Source organism: Micropterus salmoides, unplaced genomic scaffold, assembly GCF_014851395.1.
Source record: "Micropterus salmoides isolate LMB-PRFRI ecotype aquatic unplaced genomic scaffold, ASM1485139v1 Ms_hic_scaffold_7, whole genome shotgun sequence".
NCBI lineage: Eukaryota > Metazoa > Chordata > Actinopteri > Centrarchiformes > Centrarchidae > Micropterus > Micropterus salmoides.
Window position 1 is genome coordinate 21,660,591 of NW_024044459.1, and position 22,818 is coordinate 21,683,408.

At 39.3% G+C, this 22,818-nt stretch overlaps 1 protein-coding gene across 3 annotated transcripts in view; it reads right to left on the minus strand.

Moving 5' to 3' along the window:
* Positions 1–22,818, minus strand: part of grid2 (glutamate receptor, ionotropic, delta 2) — a 600,398-nt gene that overhangs the window by 105,444 nt on the left and 472,136 nt on the right. For all 3 annotated transcript variants that reach the window (XM_038704208.1, XM_038704207.1, XM_038704209.1), the window contains exons 9-11: positions 17,232–17,333; positions 10,780–10,977; positions 6,465–6,777 (exon numbers count right to left, since the gene is read on the minus strand). In XM_038704208.1, the coding sequence (XP_038560136.1) occupies positions 6,465–6,777; positions 10,780–10,977; positions 17,232–17,333 (613 nt within the window). The remainder of the gene's footprint in view (positions 1–6,464; positions 6,778–10,779; positions 10,978–17,231; positions 17,334–22,818) is intronic.

The following is a 22,818-nucleotide window of genomic DNA, read 5'->3' on the forward strand; positions in this document are numbered from 1 at the left end:
ACTGAGTTTATTATGTATGAATGTGAATATGACTATTTTCTATAGTCTATCTTCACATCTTAAAGCTATTCCTGTGAACAATCGTTTAATATTTCCTCCTGTCAAAGTTACTCATATATATATATATATATATATATATATATATATATATATATACACACACACACACACACACACACACACACACACACACTAGATATACTATATATAATATATACTACTATTACTGATGAACAGGCGTGGAGCTCGTTGCAGTTATGGCAAGGACATTTAGTGGGCTCTTTGTCATACTTTTATTATGGAAAACAGTGAGGGAAACAGAAATACAGCATATTCAGTCAGGCATATTGGGCCCAAGCATAGGCTGTTTAAAAGAAGTAGACGTAGCCATCGTGACGTTACCTGTTGGCCTGTGGACTGCCATTTAGAAGCCTTGAGTTTGGCCGATAGGGCATCGCCATGTTGATTTTTTGCAACCATGATGTGTCCGGGCGTAACCATATTTGGACGAGACAGTGGAGCTAATTGCGGTGTGCGGAGCTAGCTAGCTTGCTTAGCTAGGTGCATCTATAATTCACGTTAACTGTCATTTTAACAGGGCTGATAATTTTGCCTAGTGAACAACAGGCTTAAAACTAAATGTACTCACCAGAGAAAGTGAACAGCCAACTCCTAATAAGCTTTTTCAACGGCACTGGTTAGATTTACACAGTGCCGTGGGTACGAGTCACTCTAGCCTGACTGACAGGTCGCCATGGTAACGACTTGTCAATCACAGATAATCCCGCCCTGAAACATAGGCCTACTCTGCTTTATGGTCTATTTTCCTCTAAATGGGACCATAATTTACTAAATGATCATCATGTTGTGTTGAAGAAGACATGAAACTATTGACTGAGATCATAAACTCATTAGGAAAGTGTTAACTGAGGTAATAAATCAGCTGAGAATTTGCCATTATTTCTAATGGAGCCAGACTTCTTTTTGCAACCAGAAGAGTCACCCCCTGTTGGCAGTCAATAGCATGCAGGTTTATGGGACTTCCGCATTGGATTCACGTCTCAGACCGGAAGCTCCCAAGGTGGGAGAGATCTGTGTGCCCGTGCCGGCACCCCGTTGTTGAATAATAATAACCAAATCCCAAGATTTCTACTAGGCCTCTGATGTAGTGGTCAACATAATACAGAACCAACCAGCAGATTTTGTGTGTGTCTTTACCTCTTACCCTTTCTCTCTCCCTCTTTAGTTTCTCTCACTCTCCTTGAGACCAATTAAAAATAGTTTATGGAGTACAGCCTTTTTTCCCCGCTTTTCCATTGCCTCTCTCCATTCCTTTATACGTCTTTCCCTCTGGTGCGGGCACCCACACACACACAATAGACTGAGAGACCTATGGGTGAAGTTGCAAACACAGTGAATTGGCTGGTAAGAATGGGACAAGTGAATTGAAAAAGTAGGAAGGAGGGTTGAATGGAGGAGGGCTAAAGAGAGGGGACGAAAGGACAAAACAAGGAAAAATGCAAGTACAAGAAAGGGGATAGTAAAAAGAAGCCAATGCGAGTTAGAGAAAGAAAATAAAAGAGAAGGATTAAGAGAAATCAGTACAATCCCTCTGCACCTCCCTCTTTCTCCTGACCCTCTCAGTCAAAGTGACACAGCCAAAAGTAAAATTCCAGCGTGTGTGCCTTTGCATCTGAATCCATTTTCCCTAAGGATAATATTCAGGGTGAAGCACAAAGATCTGGGACATTATAGAGGTGCTGGGGAAGTGAGAGAACTGCTGTATGAATGTTTGGTGTATATATGTGTTTAAATGTTTTTGCTACTGACATTATGAACCTTTCTTGTAGTTTTTGGAAATTTTGTCAGTCAAGATCAAGCAGCAACCTGCAGGGCTGAAAAATTAAGCAGACACGGAATCAGCTAATCATTTCGTTGATGTCACACTCTGAATTTGGGGGGTGTATTATTTACCATGCATGGCTTCACTACTCCGTTAAAGCAACATTATGTGAGATTTGCTTTTTTGTGCGATTTAGAACACCACTATTTAAGAGTGTAATTCCCTACTGTTGTAAATAAAGACAGCTGTACATATGCATTTGTTATGAATACTTGTCTCGCAGCCCTTTATTTCGCAAAGCTCTCAGCAACGCCCAGCAGCAGCGTTCTCCACCGTCAATAGCATAATGTTGCTTGATACTTGAAGGGCAACCTAGCCAACAAAGCTAGACACAACTGACGCAAAAGCACTTAAAGTAACGTTACCAATGTCCAAGTGTGTTTTCTAATGCCTATGTTTGCTAATGTCAACTCGAGATTTATAGCTAGCTGCGAGTGACCAAACAAAATTATGTCACTTTTCTGCCATAAAATAAAAGCTTGTTGGGATCAGTGCCGGTGTCATGCCGGAACCAGGCGAGTGGGCAGCATAACCAGGCTCAGCAGCCACTATTGACGTAACAGAAGCGAAGAGACAGTAGCTAAGAAGAGAAAAAGAGAGTCCAAGCAAGAGGCTGGGTGGCAAGCTAGCCAAAACAGCTAGACAGCAACTGCTGCAAGAGCACTTGTAGTAACGTCCATGTGTGTTATCTAGTAAGTTTGCTAACATCACCTCCAGATTTATAGCTAGTGGCTAAACCCCACAAATTAGCCAGTTGTTTTACAGACCAATGTCTGTGAAACATCTGGCTAGTAGTGATAATTGTCGCCCATTTTGTTTTCCCCTTGTGTGTAAATTGGTTTGGCCAAGCCACTATATATGTTCCCTTATGTCTCATTCAGTTAGGTCAGTTTGTTCAGTTCATATCCTGTTTTGCTGTATGCTGTTTTGAGTATAGTTATATTTTGTTGACCTCTCTTATAGGCCTAGTTGTAAAGTTATCGTTTAGTATTTTTGGGTAAATTTAAAAAAATATATATATACACAGCTACAGCTTCTCATATGAACAAGATGCACCTGATGCCACACAAAAACACACACTTAAACATTATGTGCATCGTATACCCAATATATACACACGCAAAGGACAAACTCACTCCTGAAGAATTAGATCCTTTCTCCCTCTCTTTTTTCTCTCTAATGATGCCATGACTAAAATGTTAATTACAGCTAAAAAGAGAAACAATTATGAATATCAAACTGCAATTAGCATGTATCATCATCATCATGACCATCATTAGCTGCAGCACAAGATGGAGGATTATTTACCAAACTGTGGAATGCTCATCAGTTGCTTATGCAGGGCTAGAAATGTTTCACAGGCAGTGTAAAAACACACACACACACACACACACACACACACACACACAAAAAAACCCCTCCTAAAATTTGAATAATTAACGTAGCTTAAAAAATTAACTCTTGTGAGTCCCAGAGCATGATACCAAGAGCACTCTGTGCTCACTGGAAATTAACAGTTATTAAATTAAGAATCAGCCTTTGAATCAGTGGCGTTCTTTCCCAGAAACCAAGGGAAGCCAGGCTTCCCCTGTTTTTATCAGACTCTATTTATCATTTCAATAAAAGCACAATGTTTATAATTTCGATAAATCTTATAAGCTGTTGCTGTCATCTCTTCCTTTTTTCTCACTATCTTACAATAAGTGAAACAGCGCCCCTCTAAATGCTATGCGTTGGATGTGTGGTGAAATACTATATTGAGCCACCGTAGACTGGCCTTCAGTCTAACTACGCGAGAAGGCTAGGCAGAGTTGGCACCCCTTTGTGAAAAAAAAATTAAATGATTAACCAATCAGATGAGGCCATTGTCATGCCACTGCCTAACTGTGATTAGTCATGATGATGCCAAGGGAAGCCAGCTGCTGTCTGGCTTCATGCCAATCAAATCACAGCATGCGATCAACATCATTCAGATGAAATAACGGGAGCTGTTAGCAGCTTTAGCTAGTGCAGTTATGGAGGGTGGAGATTTGGAGTTTTTAGTTATAATAAATAGTTTTACTAAACTACCAATACAGCAGCAATTTAAGATTAAATCTGACGCAAGACCAACACCAAAACTGGAGCTGGCTTGGTGAGGAAAAAGTGGTTTTGGTTCAATGAGGAAAACTAGATCCGTACAGAGTAGCTAGCTAGTAGCGCCAAATTTCAACTGACTGTTGTTGCGGAGGACGAAAAGCCAGTGGGAAATTCTATAACTTGGTTATTGACCACTTCACCACCATGACAGACAGGAGAATGCCCTTCCTTTTCAAATAGGGTGAGTGAAATGTCAACTGTAGCTATGTGTGCTATTTTTGATGCGGTTATATTGTTTGTTCTGCTTTGCTTGCCTGGATTTAGCTGCTGAATTAATAGTCCGCTGAAGTAACCTTGTTGTTTTTACTGCGGTTGTGTACGCATAGATAATGAGCATCACAGTCAGCACCTGCCACAGGGCACTGGGCCAGGCTACCTGAATAATAGTTTATACTCTGTCAGTCGGGTATTCGGTTGTTAATCTTCAATGATGATGAAGTATGTAGGCCTATTTGATACATGCACCACTGCTACTATGCAAATGTCTTCAATCATCTTCTGATTGAGCTTGTGAATGCTTCTTTTATTCTTAACCTGCACTATAAGCAGTGGGCTATGTATGCTATTTGGGGTGAGAGAGAGAGACTGAGTGAGTAAGAGAGAACGTACGTGTCGGTAAATGCAACTTTCAGCGTGTGTATTGATATCAGGTGCGCATCTTTAAAGTATGATTCAATTTTGTGTAAAATTATACCATGCACTGTAATAGCACAACACATTAGATATTTTGCCCTCCAAAAAGGACATCCCCTCTCACTTGGCTTGCCCAAAAATTTACCGCACCCCACGCCACTGCTTTGAATAGGAACATTTTTCTCTCTTTCATACTATACTCAATAGACGTATGGATACTCAATGAAACACGCGAACCATCTGGAAAACATGCATTTCTGTGATCATTTTTCCCTGTTCCCATTGCCCTTTCCTCTCCCCGTCATGGCTCCATTCTTACACTGATGAAATTTAAATCCTTCCCTAGGTGTCAATTGTCTGATCTCCACACCTGAGTATGGCCCAGTGGATTCCAGTATATCTTTGGGTAGATAACCAGGCTGAAGTCATTATCCTCCTCTCAATCCAGGTGGAACAAAACCGCCCCTCCCTTTAGTTCTCATCTGACTATTGTGCTGAACACAGAAGGTCAATCTGTACTTCAAAATATTAAACAACAACACTGCTGTGCACCTTCTGGTTGCCAGCTGGGGTAAGGAATAATAAACTATAAAAATATACAGTTGTGTGCTGCTAAAACACTTGGTTACTTTAGGTTAGGAAAATATCAAACATGGGGACTTGACTTGAGACTCGTCCTCAAAAGACTTCAGACTCGACTCGGACTCGAGGTGCGGGACTCGTGAACAATGTTTATTATTAGGAAATGTCCGATGAGCTTGCTGTCCCCTCCCTCTGCTGCGTGTGGCCACGTGCGGCTACTAACCTGAGGTTAGTAAACATGTTTAGCTCAGCATTGGTCATCAACGTTAACTTGCTTCTTGCTTTAGCCACGACCTATGTCAGGTTAACTCCGACTGTCGTTCGTTATGTAAAGATGTATAAGCGTTTGTTTACTTGCCATACTTGTGGTGGTCGATTAAAGTAATCATTTATGTCCCACTGGCTGCCATCACGTTAATTATTAACGTCTGCTGCAAACAGGTTACAGGTTTATTGTTGATCATGTAACGTTACAGTTTTATTTTGTTATAAAGTTACACTGGTTTGACAGTCTGGGGTGGGTGTTGACTTACAGTAGTTAATAAGCTGTCATTACTTGTAGACGCATTGTACATTAGGCTACATGGTTGTGCTCTGTGAAAAACAGGTCACAGGTTTATTGTTGATCATGTAATGTTACAGTTTTATTTAGTTAAGGTTACACTGGGTTTGAGAGTCTAGGGAATGTGTTGAATTACAGTAAGCTAGTTGTCATTAATTGCATTGCACATTACATGGTTGTGTTCTGTAAGTGAAAAACAGGTTACAGTTACAGAATTCCTTAAAGCTATGCACTGTTATAAGCAACCTGGATTAAAGCTCAGAGACTTGAAATGTGACTTGTATATAGTATATAAAATGTGTCCTTATCTGGGTTTCTTTCTAAACATATTTAATGTTGCAAAGTGTACATTTTTGGACTGTGGGTTGTCATGTGAAACCATACGGTTCCAGTTCACTTTCCAAATACAATGTTGTCATGCATATCTACATATTTTTTCGTACATAAAATTGCATAAGGAACCTTGCCTACAAGAAACAGTTCGTTACATAAAACCACCAGTATTTACCATACAAAAACGTCTGTGTATCCATCAGTCCTTAATTATCTGCTTATAGGCTGATCTAACCATCAAAAAATGTATTAATTCATTCATAAGGCAGTGCTCTTTTGTTCTCCACTGCTTTTGTCCCTTTTTTTCCTTACCTTGTTGTACAAAGGAGCCGTACACAAACCACATGGAATTGTACAGTGTTGTCGAGGACACAGATCCCATGGGTAGCCGGGGTGGGTTGAGCCAGTTGAGCAAATACACCAGGATGCCAACGAGGAGCACGGTACCCGCAATGCACGCCCACAGTGACAGGTCGAAGGGTGCCAGGCAGGCAAACATGTCCACAGTGCGTTCGGCCTTGCGCAGCAGAACGCCCACAGAATAATCCATGTAGCGTGTGGTGAAGTCCACGACACTCTCTCGCTCAGGTGTGATAGTCAGGGCAGAAAGTCCCACATCGGCTCGCTGCAAGAGATGGAGGATAAGAGAGGCGTTTGGAGTATCAACACTGTCAAATAGTGTAGGTGTAGGAACAAATCTGAAAAATGTGGACTTGTGTGCTCAGAGATAAGAGGTAAGTTAGAGGTAAGGTAGTTCTGCCTCTGTTTCATCCCAACATCTAAAATAATTCATTAAAATACTAAATACAAAGAACTTTACTATTAACTGGAAACATGTGGGCTGTTGGTGAACAGGCAAGATGACAAGATGTATTGTTTTGCTTGTGGTCTCTATGTGGTGCATAGGAAATAAAGCAATGGCTCGTCACAAAAAATCAGCTCCTGCACACTGTCAACCAAAACATGGCTGAACCATTTCTTTGATTGTTGATGGTGTGGAGGAGTTGAGTCCTTGTTTTGAACCGTTACTAGACTTTCAGAAAGTTTTTAGTGTGACTGTGTAACCATGACCTTCGCTGTTCCCCGCTTTCTAAATCTAGGTACTGATGGGCAATTTAATGTGAACAGGGTAATAACCATGATGGCACTCTGAATGCAGATAATATAATATAATAATAAAAAACAACGTCTCTTAACAGCAATGGACAATGACCTTCAAAGGATCTTCAATATTGTGTGTTGCTTTAGTAGTAAATAGAGACTGAAGCTAAAGATAAAACTAAGGTCAAAAAGAAGAGTATACCCAGAAGCAAGCTTATGGAGGGACAGTCTCATTATGCGCATGATGCACTGTTTGCCTCTTTACTCTTACATCGGTATGTAAGCGCTGTCTTGTAAGCCCAGTATGTGCTGAGCATCTTTTGATGGATAACTTTTGAATCCTTCATTAATTAGTTCATTGATCTGCTTTTGTGTTGGTATGCCTCCACGAGCATGTAAAGTCTTTCTTATCACTTGGAATTCTTGGAAGTTTCAGAGACAACTAATGCCTGCTTTAATTATTTACATTAGAAGACCTTAAGTTGAAAAAAGCTGTCAGTGAGTCTGTCTGCCAAGAAAAATAGGCTGAGCTCAGCTTAAATGCAGGAACAATGATGGCTAATTAAAATGTTTTCAGTCCCCAGTGCTTGGCTAGCAGCTGTAGACATCTGCTTGTACCATAATAAGGATCTGAGATGCTGTTGTGAGCGTGCACTTTTGTATTTGAAATCTATACAAGTGTGAGAGACTGTTCGATACTTGTTCGATAATGAGAATTTCTTTGTTGTTGGAAACAACTGACAGTAACAAGTTAGGTGATTTTGTAAGCAAACACTAAACCCTACAGCCACTGTGTACACACACACACACATTGATTACACACTAACAAACACACACTTCCATACTTACCCACCACATCCATACACACACACAAAACAAACAGAAATTCGAATGCACTGTAGGCAAATCTGCTAATTTCACAGTCGAGTGAGGAAACAAAATGCTTAAATGTGCAGAAATTGTCACTTACACTGCATAAGAAGAATATTAGGAGAAACCCTGCAGGATGCCTTTTGTTTGACACAACATAACGATATGTGTGTGTGTGTGTGTGTGTGTGTGTAAGGAGATGAACTGCCATGCTGACTGCTGTGGTCAGTCAACATGGAGACTTCCAGAGAGCAGTCTGGGTAATAATTATCTGGTATAATTGCATTTTTGGAGAGATAAACCTTGTTGCTGACTGATGGGCAAAACAAAATGATTTGCATGTTCGGTTTATTTACAGCCTGCGCTCGTCTGTGTACACATAAATATGCATTGTGCTCGGAGCAGAATAATTTCAGAATAATTTTGTGAGCTGTTGCACCGGGTGCAAAGGCTGAACACACACAAGCATACAAGGGTCAAGGTGAGCCCAGTAAAGGTTCAATGCAAGGCATGGAAAACTTCTCAGAAAACATTGCTGACAATAAAAAACATCCTTGACCTATGGAGAATGAATAAAATGTGAAGAAGCTTAGGACATCAAAGGTCATCGTCCACACACATTCACAAAGCGCATGCACTCGTACACACAAATATACACAGTGGGAAATGGGAATTAAAGACCAGCTTTGTCTAATACGTTGTATAAAAATGCGTGACGGGGTTTAAATTGCTGTAAATGAAAATCTACTTCTGCCACTGTAGGTTATTTTCTGTAGTTGAATTAATTTTAATAGATAAAGTTTAAGTAGCCTGTGCTCTATTTTGTTTAAGGGATCTCGCTTCACAACAATATTTTATGTGAGAGCTGTTGAACTGCTTATGGCAAACCTTGCTGCACTGACCTCTTTTGGGTGAAAGCTACAACTCTGACCACGTCTTACATTAGCTGTGTCCAAATGTCATACTACAAAACAAATAAAACTGGGTTTAAAATATTTCCTATGCACTCATACTAGAAAAAGATCGAATGAGGTATTCCTAGATTTGATCCATGTGGTGTTAATGAACACTATTCATTAGTCCTGAAGACAACAAATTCAGGACGCAAGATACGTTTTATATACAATTCCAAAGAATAGTTTAATTGCTAAGGCGGCTGTTGTAGCTGTCATAAATTAATTAATGATAAGCGTAGTAAACTCACACATGGTGATAATGTCGTACCTAACTAAAATATTTCTTTAATCTTGCCTCCGATATTAAAAGGGGCGATTGTTGTTATTACTGCCTTGGACTTGTTGCATCTCTTTTTATCAATCCATAAATTATTTTGAGGACAAAAGAATGCCGTTATTGAAAGAAACTGAGTTGCGCTCAAGGCTTACTGCTGGCAAACCCCCACATGACAACACTCAATGAATGTTTTAAGGAACCAAGGCCCCAGAGGAACAAAGAAGGTCTGAGAGACTATTCAATACATGCAGATGCTTCTTGTAATGCTTCATTGTGTCTGCTTAGCTTTTCATTCTGTAGAAAAATAAAATGAAAAGGATAAAGGATGAGCAAAACTCCTGTGTGTGTGTGTGTGTGTGTGTGTGTGTGTGTGTTGGGAGTTTTTCAACTTTTCATGGAGACACTGATTGACCAAACTATTTGATTGTGCAGTAAAAATTAAAAATCTGCATCATCATCACTACTCAGACTGCATGCATTTGAAAGATCCTATTTCTTTTGTTCTGTTTCTCCGCTGCTTTCTTTCCTTCTGCGGCAAACAGTTAATGATAAATAAATATTCTCAAATCTTCAGTACTCTTTGTTAATGGTTACTGAATAAGCTGGCAATATCTGTGTTGGAAACTAAAGGCAATAAACATGGCAGCACAAAAGTGAGCGACATTAGTACTTTGTTGCACAAAGGTGGCACAGCACCAAGTAACCTGTATGCTACCGCTTCTGTGTTATGGTTAAATTGATCAGTTTGATGCAGTGGATGGCACAGTTGGATTGATGAATCATCATCCAACTGTGCCAATTTTTTGCCCTCAAACTAAAGGCCTCTACATCTCTGTGAAATTCAAATTTAAAGCTTCACACACTATGAGGCAGTTCAAGTGTCTGTCAGTAGTTATGCATCAAATACTTGAAGATACTTGAAGTTAGTCAAATTATTATACAGCTGCTGTGTTATCACCAATATAAAATGTCACATCTCTGAATCTTTAAGGTCAGCCCCTCTCTAGTCCACTTCAGACCAACATGCTGCAATAGTTGGTGAACAAGTGTCTGCATTTATCTCTCCAATTTAAGGAAGTTAAAATCAGCCCAATGGTAGCCTAATTCAAATATTTGCTTTTGAAGTGACAGGATTTCTAGAGGGAATGTTATAATGGGACTGTGCAGACTCAACATGAGAGGGGCTATAGTCCTACTTAGCATAAGTGATGCCTGCTCGCATCCATGCTTCTACTCCATGTGTATTGGTATAGGAATGTCTGCATAAACAGGCAACAAACATCCCTTTGCATACTGTCTCTGCAGGTTGAATTCTCATTTATCCAAACTATGTCACTATTCTCGAATATTCCATTTCACTGTTCTTGTGTTAGAAGTGTGTGTTTGTGTATTTATGCATCTATGTAAATTGTTTACTCCTCACCTTAAACACCAATTCACCCATCAGTCCATTCCACTGACCATCAGGCTGCAAGCTGCCGTATTTGTGGTCTGGAGCGACGTAGATCTCATACTTAAAGCCCAGGTAGTTGGACAGAGCATCCAAGACGTCAATGGAAAAGCCCTGGTACTTCTTCGGTTTTCCCAGAACATTCTCTGACACCATTACAAATGGCTCCTCCTGGAAGACAAAGATCAATGGGTATGTCTGTAAGTCAGTCAAGCAGCCAATCAATACAGCAATATTTCAAGCATTAAATCACTCACTTACTGAAGTGGCCATTATACCACCAGAAACGCTTGTCTTAAAGGTTAAGAGAATGTCTGAGAGCCTACATTGCACATACAGTACAAAAAAGGTAATTTTCAGCACGTTCACAGTACTAGTTTAATTGTAAGTGAGTTTTCAACCATCACTTAAACACCTACAAGTAAAACCCCACACATAAAGGTAGGCTTCCCTCTAAAGTTTACCTTCTGAAAAACAGCCTGAATCATCCATAACACTAACAAAATCAAAGGCTTTTATGTTTTAAGACCTGCATGTTTTTACATGGCTCACAGTTTTCTTCCCTTTTACTGACACACCGCTACCTTTAAAACACACCTTACCGCCCCCAACTCTCAATTTGCATTACCATCCTATGTAGTTGGGTGCTAACCCGTCTGGCAAGTGAAATGTCACAGCCAGGGTGAAATCTCACCCCTGTGGGTAAAATGTGTATAAATACCATTGGTAGCACATTTTTAACCAATATGGGAAAAAAAAAGTGCTGACCAGAACTAAGTCTGCCTTCCATTGTTGTTGTGAACTTGATGCTGAAAAAGGTACCAAAGTAGATGCATGTTTTACTCTATCTATCCATGTTCTTGAATTCTTAGCTAAGTACTTTCTTTTTCTGACTGTCTATTTGGGGTTGCAGGAGAAAAACAAGATGTATCTCTCAATCTTGTTTTGGCTAGGCTCCCAAAGTTGCCTACTCAGCTTCCTTTCTATTCACAGAGGGAACCGTGTTTAATAATTTATTTAAAACATAACCTATTTAACATTTTCAAGTGAATTAAAATGCCGAAAATCAATAATCGCACCAAGCAATTCAGCAGATTTGTTTTTTATTGGTTCATTTTGAAATGCGCTTGGGACGGCTAAACCTCTTGTTTATCGATATAACCATGGCATCTAAAGGGCTGCTTCCTGTTGAGGTTAAATGACAACCAGCAATGCTGACTTTTTAGGCAATTAAGTGAACACAGCACAAGGAGAAAGAATGTATTTTTTGTGTTTATTTTTATTTACTCTACTTGGATTGAGTGGTTCATTGAGGGGTTTTCTCTTCAGCTGTATTTCACCCCCCCTACCCTTCTCCGTCACTCCTCTTTTTCTCTCTTCTTTAATAAATCCCTATTGATGAGTGAAATGTTTTAGGCCAATATGTCTTGCAGATTTATGAAGGCCCGCATGTTATTGACTGGATACTGGCTGCACATTAAACACACACATACACAGATACGCACGCTATGCTAGGCATTAACTTGGTGGTTTCTAATCCTTGCTAGCTGCTACTGTTCAATAAGCTATTAGGCAGTGAGTGGACATGCATGCCAAGTCCCTCTCTCACCACAAGCATCCATCAATCACGGCAGGAACACACACACACACACACACACACACACACACACACATACACACACACATACATACATACATACATACATACATACATACATACATACACACATACATACACACATACATACATACATACATACACATACATACACACATACATACATACACATACACACATACACATACACACACATAATTACTGAATTATTCCCCAGTACCACTGATTGCCTCCCTGTGTGTGTACTTTAAACCTTTAAAAACAAACATAAACATGATGTAAATTGGAACAACACAGTTGACCATTTACCCAGGGCCTAATTCTTCCAAATACACATGAATGTTAGTAAAACTAAGATAAATCATGCATTACATAGCTATAGTTATAGTTTAATTGGTACTGGTGAACACAGCACAGAATTTAGATATCAAGGTTTCATAATTAACCATTTTGCCAACATACGCATGAGGTTGCAAAAATATTCACACAATAATTTTCCAGCTTAAGGTTGTATAAGTATATTCAGGCACTTCTTCATAGTAGGACACCAGGAGTCTTGGAAAAATCTAATAAGCTAGGTAACTGTCAATCAGACCAGGAGGTTGTCGAATGTTTACGAACCAATGACAAATGCGAAATGATTAGAATAATTCAGCAGCAAAGAGTGGTTTACTATTCTTGTAAAGAAGGAAATTTGGGTTTTACAGAGAACAAACTTCTTTCAAAACACGTTGAACTTATCCCTCTTCCATTATCTCCCGTTTCCATTTTCTCTCTCTGTTTTCCCAATTTTTCAGCTCATTGTGTGTTTATGTTTATTGCTGGATCTGTGATATACAGTAAAAAAACACACACAAGCACACAATCCCAATACTGTACACATGCATGTAGATGCATGCACACATGCCCACCTACACAAGCTTGCAAGTGAACCATTTAACACACCACCAATGGTAGCAGCAATTAAATACAAGGCAAGAAACTGTGCATGTGAAACTCTGTGTAGTTGTGTGTATGTGGGGTTGGGAGTGTTTGATATACTGAAAGCATATTTGGTATTTTATCTGATTACAGTGCACTATAGGAATAGGAGAACAGAATATAAAAGCACTTCATGTCTCTCTAGGGACTCAAAGCCGACCCACAGTTTTAGCTTAGCCCAGTATTCTCTGGCAAGGACACAGGTTGTTTGACAGAGATGTCATTTCAAGTTGGCCGTGCAATACATGACAGTTCTCTCCTTCACTTAGACATCAACACGAACGGTTCCTACACGCGACTAGATAAACACACCACTTGCCGGACTGTCACTGGTCATTGACTCTTTCTTTAAGCTTGTAAGACAAACATTGTCAAATCTCTCGGAAAAATTTCCGGCCAATCATTTTTTGAATAAATCTGAAGTAAAAGAAATAGGCCAATAAAATAGTTGTTCAAGTTTTTACTTTCGGGAGGCAACAAGTCATGCAATCATCTAATTACTTCCCATAGATCACTCGTTGATCTGGCTTTGAGCTGCAGGGCTCAATCGATACTCAGTCAATGGTTTCCAGACTAAAACCATGTAACGAAAAATTTCCTTGTGAGATGTGACGCTAATCAGTCTCTCTCCTGTCTCTTATCTTTCTCTGTTGTTATTTTGCAGTCTCTTCCTTTCCCCTGCCACTCACCAGCTGTGATATACACCATTTGGCATCTTTCCACATTGCAAAGTCTCCCGCTTTCCCTAAACATATGTCTAGGACACGTCTTCCCTCTCCATCTATCCATCAAGTCTACAAAACTTCCCACTTGTCATCTTTGCAATATTATCTCACATCCCTCTGTATCCAGCAATCTTTCTCCTCCATCTCGTATTTGTCTCTCTGACATTGCTCCCATCTCTCATTCCCCTCATCCCTCCTCCTATTCCCTTTTTCCAACTATAATTCCTTTGGCACTGGTTCATCCCCTGTCTCCTCTTGACTGCGAGTACCACATGTGGTCTCAGTGCTGCTTGGGTGTTTTTGGAGACATGACTGAGGCAAGGAACAGCAATTTTCCACAAAGAATAAGTAATGGCATTTGAAGAGTCCTCTGAGGGAACGCTGAGAATGATAAGAGTCATGTGGTGATTTACAGCAGTGAGCATTTTCAAAACAATCTGTGGCTTTGTCTGTGAGATTGGTGTAAAATGTATTTTGAAAAGCCCTGCCAGTCTCTTCAGAAGATCAGATTTCATATTGTTATAAAAATGAATTTCCCTTCAGTCTCGGTTTGATAAAGATGGAGGATATGTATCACAAACAGACAGTAGACAAGCAGTGCAGCAGCTAAATTCTGAACTTTGTGACTTGATATGATCTATGTAGATGGGGGACCAAAGGTTCTTCTCATCATCCTTCTTTCAACAATGCCAAAATTTTAGCAACTGGAACACACTACTGTAGGTCAGATCTCTGTTGTGTCCCGTATGCTATCATTCGTGAAACAGAACATTTCTGAGTGTTAACCCAGTGACCATGAACTGCAATGTCTCCAGCCAGGGACCTTTGTTACATTTCTCTTTCTTTCGTCATCTCTCGAGAGTTGCTTTCTAATATACAGTGTCCAATCTTTTTAAGTGCCATGTGGTTCTTTCTACCAGGACTCGATGCAGTTCAATATTAATTGCAATCGAGTTGGAAGAAAAACAATATAATGTGAATAGTTTTTTTTCCAGGACCAAACTTTACACAATTAAAAGTTATGCAAATAGAATAATCTATCCTAAAAACATTATTATTGTGGAAAATTGTCAATATCTGCTTAAATAAACTTTATAAACGGCACTGAAAGTATGCTGACAAAATTTTTTTTAATCTCACTGAATGTCTATAACAATTATCATCTATCATTATAAATTATTATCACTCATCACAACACTTTGAATTGTTGTACAAATAAGTCTGTAATTCACTTTGTGGTTACTGTGTGCCTTACCATCCTCCAAAGTAAAACTTTAGGTTCATTTGGGGAAAACACTCTGATCGCTCTTTCATTATCTCCAAAAAATGTGAACTCAAGTTAAAAAGGGACATCTTCTGCCTTTGGCTGCATTTTTGGGCTGCAGTAGTTATATTCACAGCTTGCTACTTATAATGTAAATGTGGAGAAGAACCAGGGAAATGTGGGTGCACCCTCGAAAAATTGAGGAGCACAGGGAAAAAAAAATCAGCAAAGATGAAAACTAAGCTATTGAGATGAATCGAACTAAATTAAGAACATAGGCAAGTCAGTGAGTGTTAAATTATGGGCCGTCTGATTTTAGACCTTCAAGTCTTACATCTAGGGAAATTCAAGGTCCTGCCTAGAACACATACTTTTAATGTAACCTTTAGATGGCTTCAAATTAAATTTCCAATTGCAAAATATCAATTTTGGACACATTTATGACCAGAATGGTTTCACTACTGAGCCCTGTACAGGGCCATAAACACATGTAGCCATTCCTTGCTAACCTCCATTTAATAATCAATACAGTCCCAGCTAGTCAATAGCAATGATTTAGAGTCATTGGCCCTAATAGTGGTGTGATCTCATCACCAATTAACTAATCAATAACTATTCAACAGTCTGGCTAATAGAATAGAATGAAAACATCCTCTTACAGGTTAATGTTTGTGTGGCGTGTGTGTGTGTGTGTGTGTGTGTGTGTCCGTTTACACACACATACTCGCTTGCTTGTGTGTGTGTGTGTGTGTGTGTGTTACAGGGCAAGGACCACTCTGCATGTTACTATATGAGACCATTGCACCTTACGGACAGAAAACATATCAGATATCAGTTATATCAGAGCAGAGAAAGCCCAGGGCAACACAGAACAATCTGTTCCAAACGTCCCTGTGTTAACCATCACATCATGCACGCGCACACACACAATCAGGATCTGCCCTCCAACCATTCTCACGTAAAAAGAAAACAGTACATTTGGGCAGCACCCTGGACATTTGACACTATTTCTATCTATTTTTGTCTTTAGGCCCGCACGAGGCATTATTCACAGCCAGAAATGCAGAAGATGAAGGGTAGAAAGAACAGAAGAACACAGAAGATAAATGTGCACATACACTACATCTATAGGTACCACCCTACACAGAAAATTGGGGAAAAGGGTGCTATTCAAAAACACAATTAACATTTTGTTTTCTTTAAGGATGATGAAAATCAAAGATGGGGAAAAATATATAATAGAAAGAAAAAAGGGATAGCCCCAAAGATGTCTAGCATTATCTCTTTCTTCTCTGCTTCTCACTTCAAAGACAGGATATGAAGAATTTACAGCAGTGAATCTTTAAAGCACTCGTGGGGTGTACTCAAATCGATGCTGCAGGCGAGACAGACAGTGTTGGAGTCTCACATCATCAAAACTCCAACAGTCTCTATCATCTAGCTGTCAAATGTCAAAATGGAAGCTAATGAAATGATGATAGCTTTGTCCATTAGTAAGCTCACTTTGTTTAACCTTCGCCGACTCCTCTCTTTCATGACGCTTTGTCACATAATTGTTTGTCTGCCATTTTCATTCCCTCGCACAAGCTCTCAATGTGTCCCTCCCTACATCTCGAGTTGAATGATGGGCAGAAAACTAGACAAAAGGACAGATTTACAATAGAGCAAAGGGCTGACGTGCCAGCACTAGTCGCAGCAGTCTGTCTTCTGGGTGAACAGCAGGGCAATTTTCAAACAGGGAACACTGTAACAGGTCTTTGTTAATGTAAACCACAGGATAATAACAAAAAACGTAGACATGCGCACAGAAACGAACACAGTGGGCAGCTCTACTCACCAGGACAGTGACAACTTGTAGCACTACACCTCTCATGTTATTTTCCAATTTCCTGTCTGTCAGCGTGCCGTTCAAGCCATGAACTGGGTCCCACGTTGCCAGCTGCAATGTGCACACACACAAACAAACAAAACCGTTAGATTGTCAAACATTGTGGACACTGGGTTGGGGTTTCCAAGTAATTAACTGCTGAGAAGAAAAGAGGTAAATGCAGGTCAAGCACATGCACAAGATTAACAGAAAACATGTAAAAACAGTAGGAAGTACATCATTGTGATCCAGAAGAAAAGCTATATGAAAAAACACTCAGTTGGAGTGTTCAAGGACAATAACCTGAAGTGAAAAACACAAATATATTTCTACCTGCTGGATATATAATTACTTTCTATCAGGTCCCATGCATGTAAAATTAATTTTCTGAACACACCACGGTTCATCACCGGCACACGATGTACTGTACCTGTGAAAAGCATGGCTATTTTCTTTAATTCAAATGTGGTTTATGAAAGTGACCCGGGCTTCTATGCCTTTCAAATTACATCATAAACGTCCAGTATTTTCCCCCAGACCCAGAATTATTTAAGTCCCTAACCATATATTCTTCATCTATGCGCTGCCTTCTGTTTTCAATAAAATATTGTTTTCTAGCTTCAAAGATCAAACTAGCCTGGTTTCCCTGTAGAGAGAGAGTAAGCAGGGGAAAAAAGAAATGATTTAGCTGTCTTTTATCCAAACACAAACACACACAACTGCACACGCACACTGTGATACACACGAAAATTGCACGGCATGATTTGTGCTTAGAAAGAAAACACAAACACACCAGAGAAGCAGAGGGCATGCTGCAGAGGGAAATTTTCTTTTTTTTTTCTAAAGCCTGAAGTTACTGTTGAATGTGTAATTCTCTGCCAATTCTGATCAATTCCCTTTTGGGACCGATACTTACAGTAAAGCTTAGCTAAACTGGTTTCTTCTTAATGCTCTGCCATTTAGTTAACATTTCATATCCTGTTTGAGGAATTGTTGACAGAATAGAAGGCAACAGTTTAACTGACTCCTCTGATGAAGTACTTCCCTAAGTGTTGTCAGAAGCAGGTCTTCGCATGAGAAGAGTGTAGTCAACGACTTGACTACAGTATGATAAGAATACCAAAGTTGACCGATAGGCAACTGGGAGAAAGTATCAATTTCATTGCTTTTACATATTCATAGAAATGTTTGTTTAATTAAAGACCTTACATACCTACGGTAGATCCCCAACAGACGTTTTGAGTGATTTTGCCAAATTATACCTCCTCTCAGGGCTGTGTGGATGTGCTTGATTGACATCTACCTAGCCCTCGTGTTGCACCTGTTTAAGTGGGACAACGTTTAGAATTCTTATTGGTCAAGTAATTTCCAGCATAGCCCTGCCCAACTTCACCTTGAGCTAAAGTTTAATCAACCATAACTAAGAAACACCAGTGTAGGTGTGCAGGGCCTCAAAAAGATATATTATGAGCAGGGTATTATTTCTCTTTAAAGGCCCTGCACAGCCATGGTCAACCCACACAGGCGTTTTCACTTATTTTCCCAGATTATATCTCTTCTCTGGACTGAGGCGTACACAGCGTCTTTGATTGACATCTGCCTGACTCTTCTTTGAGCTTTGCTGCACCTTATGGGATGGCAAATGTTACACTGTTGTCTGGTGACCTCACATAATTCCCAGCATGGCTATGCCCACCTTCATTGTGAGCAAAGGTCTAATCAGCCAGAATCTGCAAAGCACATGTGAAGGAGTACAAAGACTTTCTAATGCATCCTTATAATTGTTATCATGTATAAATGGGAGGTTTTTCATGCCACTGTCGCCAAGTGCTTTCTCGTGGTGGAAATTCTTGGGCCCCTGTAAATAATATTACAAAGAGTATGGTCTGCTCTATTTGCAATGAGATAACCTCTGTTATGAATTGGTGCTATATAAATTAATCTAAGTATCATTATAACACTGCTGTGATTTCAAACGGAGAAATTTACAGATACACTGCTTGTCTGTCTGCATTTATGAAACTCACACACACAGCCAAGTAGATTATATTGCATGTTATCCTCGCTACAGCCTGGGGGGGGAGATGTGGAGCTAGAATATGAGTCTGAATTCTCTCCCCCACACACAAATTCTGTATCCCCTATTTTTGTTCTTTCTCTACTTTATAACATACAGAAAACAGTCATTTGTAATCTGCTGTTTCTCTGAAGATGTGCCAACTAACCTTTATTTTTACACAGAACAACTGCTGTTGTACTCCTCTCAGTACAATCCCAATGTCAATACACGCCTTGATTAGAGTGTGTGAATATGTGTGTACACCCTTCTCTCTGCTCCCATATGCTGCCTGTAACCCTTCCCCATTTTGTAAGTGTATGTGTGTGCCAAACAGTCGTAAACTTACAAATATTGGAAAGGCGGTGGATGGGAAGTGAAAAAAGATGGACACACGAACAAGAGACAGACAGGACATACATGAGAAGGCAAGAGATAGCACAAACAGCATTTAGGAAGAGAAAAAGAGAGACAGGGAGAGATGGGGATCACATAGCAGCCAAACAAGATACTGATGCGTGGTGAGCAGCGATGATGAAAGCCATTGTAAAAGGTGAATTTACAGCACAGCAGCTGTTCTAAGTGCTTGTAAAAACGTGAGCGTGTATTATCAATAAAATGTTAGCGGTGCTGCCAAATGCCACTGAGAGAGGCCAATAGCACAGTGAGGCTTCCACTTTACATTCATACCTGAACACACCTGTAGGAAATAAAGCCAGCTATTAATGCACACATACCACACACCTGTAAACAGATACAGGCACATGCATACTAAGAAAGAGAAAGAAAAACATACAAGAGAAAATTCCAACAGGTGTTTGGCAAGGTATTGATTTTCACAATTATACTGTGACATAAGCTCACCAGACACAGAAGCCCACGCATACACATACACATTGTAAGCACGCATACAATATGCATGTGTTGTCTCTTGTCCTTCAGTAATGTGAACACCTCTGTACTCTTTCGGGAAGACAAGAATTACCCTCTGTTGTAATGTTACCCTTAAGCAATTAAGGCCGTTAATATCGATTCTTCATGACTGCGTTCATAAAACATGAGTTCTTATAGAGGTCTATTTTGAAAGGTATATTCTCACTCCAAGTGAGTATGTTTTAGCCTTCACTAAGGTGCTAAATCGTTTAGCCACAATGTTTGAAGTTAGGACTGCAGTAATATTAAAGAAGATTCAGCAGTGAACATTCTGCATTAGCCTGTAATAAGAGAAATTTGTGCAATTTAATGAATATTGTCCAACTCTTCAGTAATCAGCAAAAGATGAGGCAATCAATCAGTTGCGGGCTGGCTTTGTCTGCAACTGTATAGCAAACTCATGTGACTGTCATTCACAGTCAAATGCAAAAATATGCACACACATTATGCCTTAAAGGCCCATCTTTTTTTGATGGCAACCAAATGCGTCATTGCCAATGCCCATTTTCTGCAGGTGAGGAAGGTGAGTGAAGATTATTATCCAATTTTCTCTTTGTGAACATCTAGTGTCCTGTATTGAAGGTAATCTTCTTGGTTCAATTGTATTCAACAGTGCATCTATTTGTGGGAGCACACAGATCATTTTATAGGCCAATTTGGGCACATCTCCCTTTATTTCCACTGTCAGTTCTTAAGTAATTAGTTTAAAAGCACTTGTTTAATGTCTGGGTCTCTCTTATTGTGAGGGTGTACAATAAAGTCACCAACTACATTGCCAGGCTGCCCGCAATTATCATTCAGAGTTTTGATATATTACCTCTTCGCTGAAAGTTTCTTTTTTACATCTGCCTCTAATTAACCACCTCATTCACTACTCCTAGAAAATATTACTTTGATATTTCTGACCTTTATAGGCTACTGTAAATTGTGCAGAGACCTGTCAACATTGCTGCAATTTCTTAGTCACCACTATCTTATGTTATCTTATAGTTCCATTCCCCAGACCAACTTACAAACATAAGTGCATGAGGAGGAGCGGAGGCAGAGAGAGTGGAAAGTCAGTCGAAATGATATGAAAGAACCTCTTAAAAGAGAGAGAGTGGAAAGTCAGTCGAAATGATATGAAAGAACCTCTTAAAATCAATATTAAAACACAACTGGCCAAGCTACGTTATCTGAATATCAAGATTTCCAGCCTAAATGTATAGTGTTCTGACAGAAGGAGAATGACACTTGTTCTCTTGTTTGCATGTACCTAGCACACACATATAGTTGGGTGCAGAGCTCTAAGAAAACCTCTAGCAACTATAACTTGACCTAGTCAGATTAAACAACATGTTATAGAGTAATTTTGAGATGAGGAAATCGTATTTGCTAGCCAAATGCTAAGCCAGCTAGCTAGCATTAAAGTAAGGCTCTACAGACTGTATATACTGTATGTATATAAAGTCTTTCAGAGCAACACTAACCAGAAGTTACTTTGTCATGAGATTGTTATTCTGTGACTTATATTTATTGTTTTCACTTATAATACTGTCATGGGCTAATTTAATTGGAATGGAAATATCCACCATTATCTTTAATCGCTTATCTGTGCAGCATTGCGGGGATTGGATATATACTGTATAGTATTTCTATAATACTACACAACATCACAAATCACACTGTTTCATGTATAAGTATTACAAGTATTTCCTATTAACATGTAACTAGGTTAGCTAATTAGTACGGTTCAATTAGTTAAGTTAAGCTAAGTTAAGCTATTTAGTTTCATTAGCCACAGCAATTGAATTCAAACTTTCTCCAACCTTTAGTTAAAATTTTCAAACAGTAGTGTGCCACACAGCTATAAGAAGCAAAACAAATGTTCCACACAATCGCAACACTCACATAAGCCAAATAAACAGAAAGTAGACAAACACACCTTCATCAATGTCTCTATAAAATGTCTCTTGCAATGTTCTGACATGCCAAGCTAACCCAGCTACGTAAACACAGAGCTTCTGTTGCTAGCTTCTAAATCAAAACACTGTTACCATAAAAGCACCATATTAAAAATAAAATAAAACTTGCTCATAGGCAGTTCTACTGATTGATAAAGTTCAGTGAAGAAAAGCAATACTCCCAAAGCTAGAATTCAATGAATATTAATGTCTGTAAAGCCATCAAGAAATACGTTTGGGTATTAAAAGGTTTTTACTATCATCATTTGTGTTCCTTTTTTGCAGTCATTAGAATCATCATGACTAATGTGATGGCAATAAAGTGAAAACAATACAACATGTAGTATTGGTAAATTGTAGCTTTAATGTTCTATGTGGTTCTCAGGGGGAATCAATGTTGCATCTGGAAAAATAAACTCATATTCAAGCAAAAAATATGATATAAATAAGTGCTGATTTATTCATATCACTCTCACTACCAGCAGATGTTGTCATTTTGCAGAAGTGATAAGTGAGATTTTGTACATCTCACAGCAGGATGTTTTTTCATCACGGCTTGATATTAGTTCACATTGTTCATCGTTTTCTCTAGTAAGTTGTTTTCATTAAATCTTTTTTAGCAAAC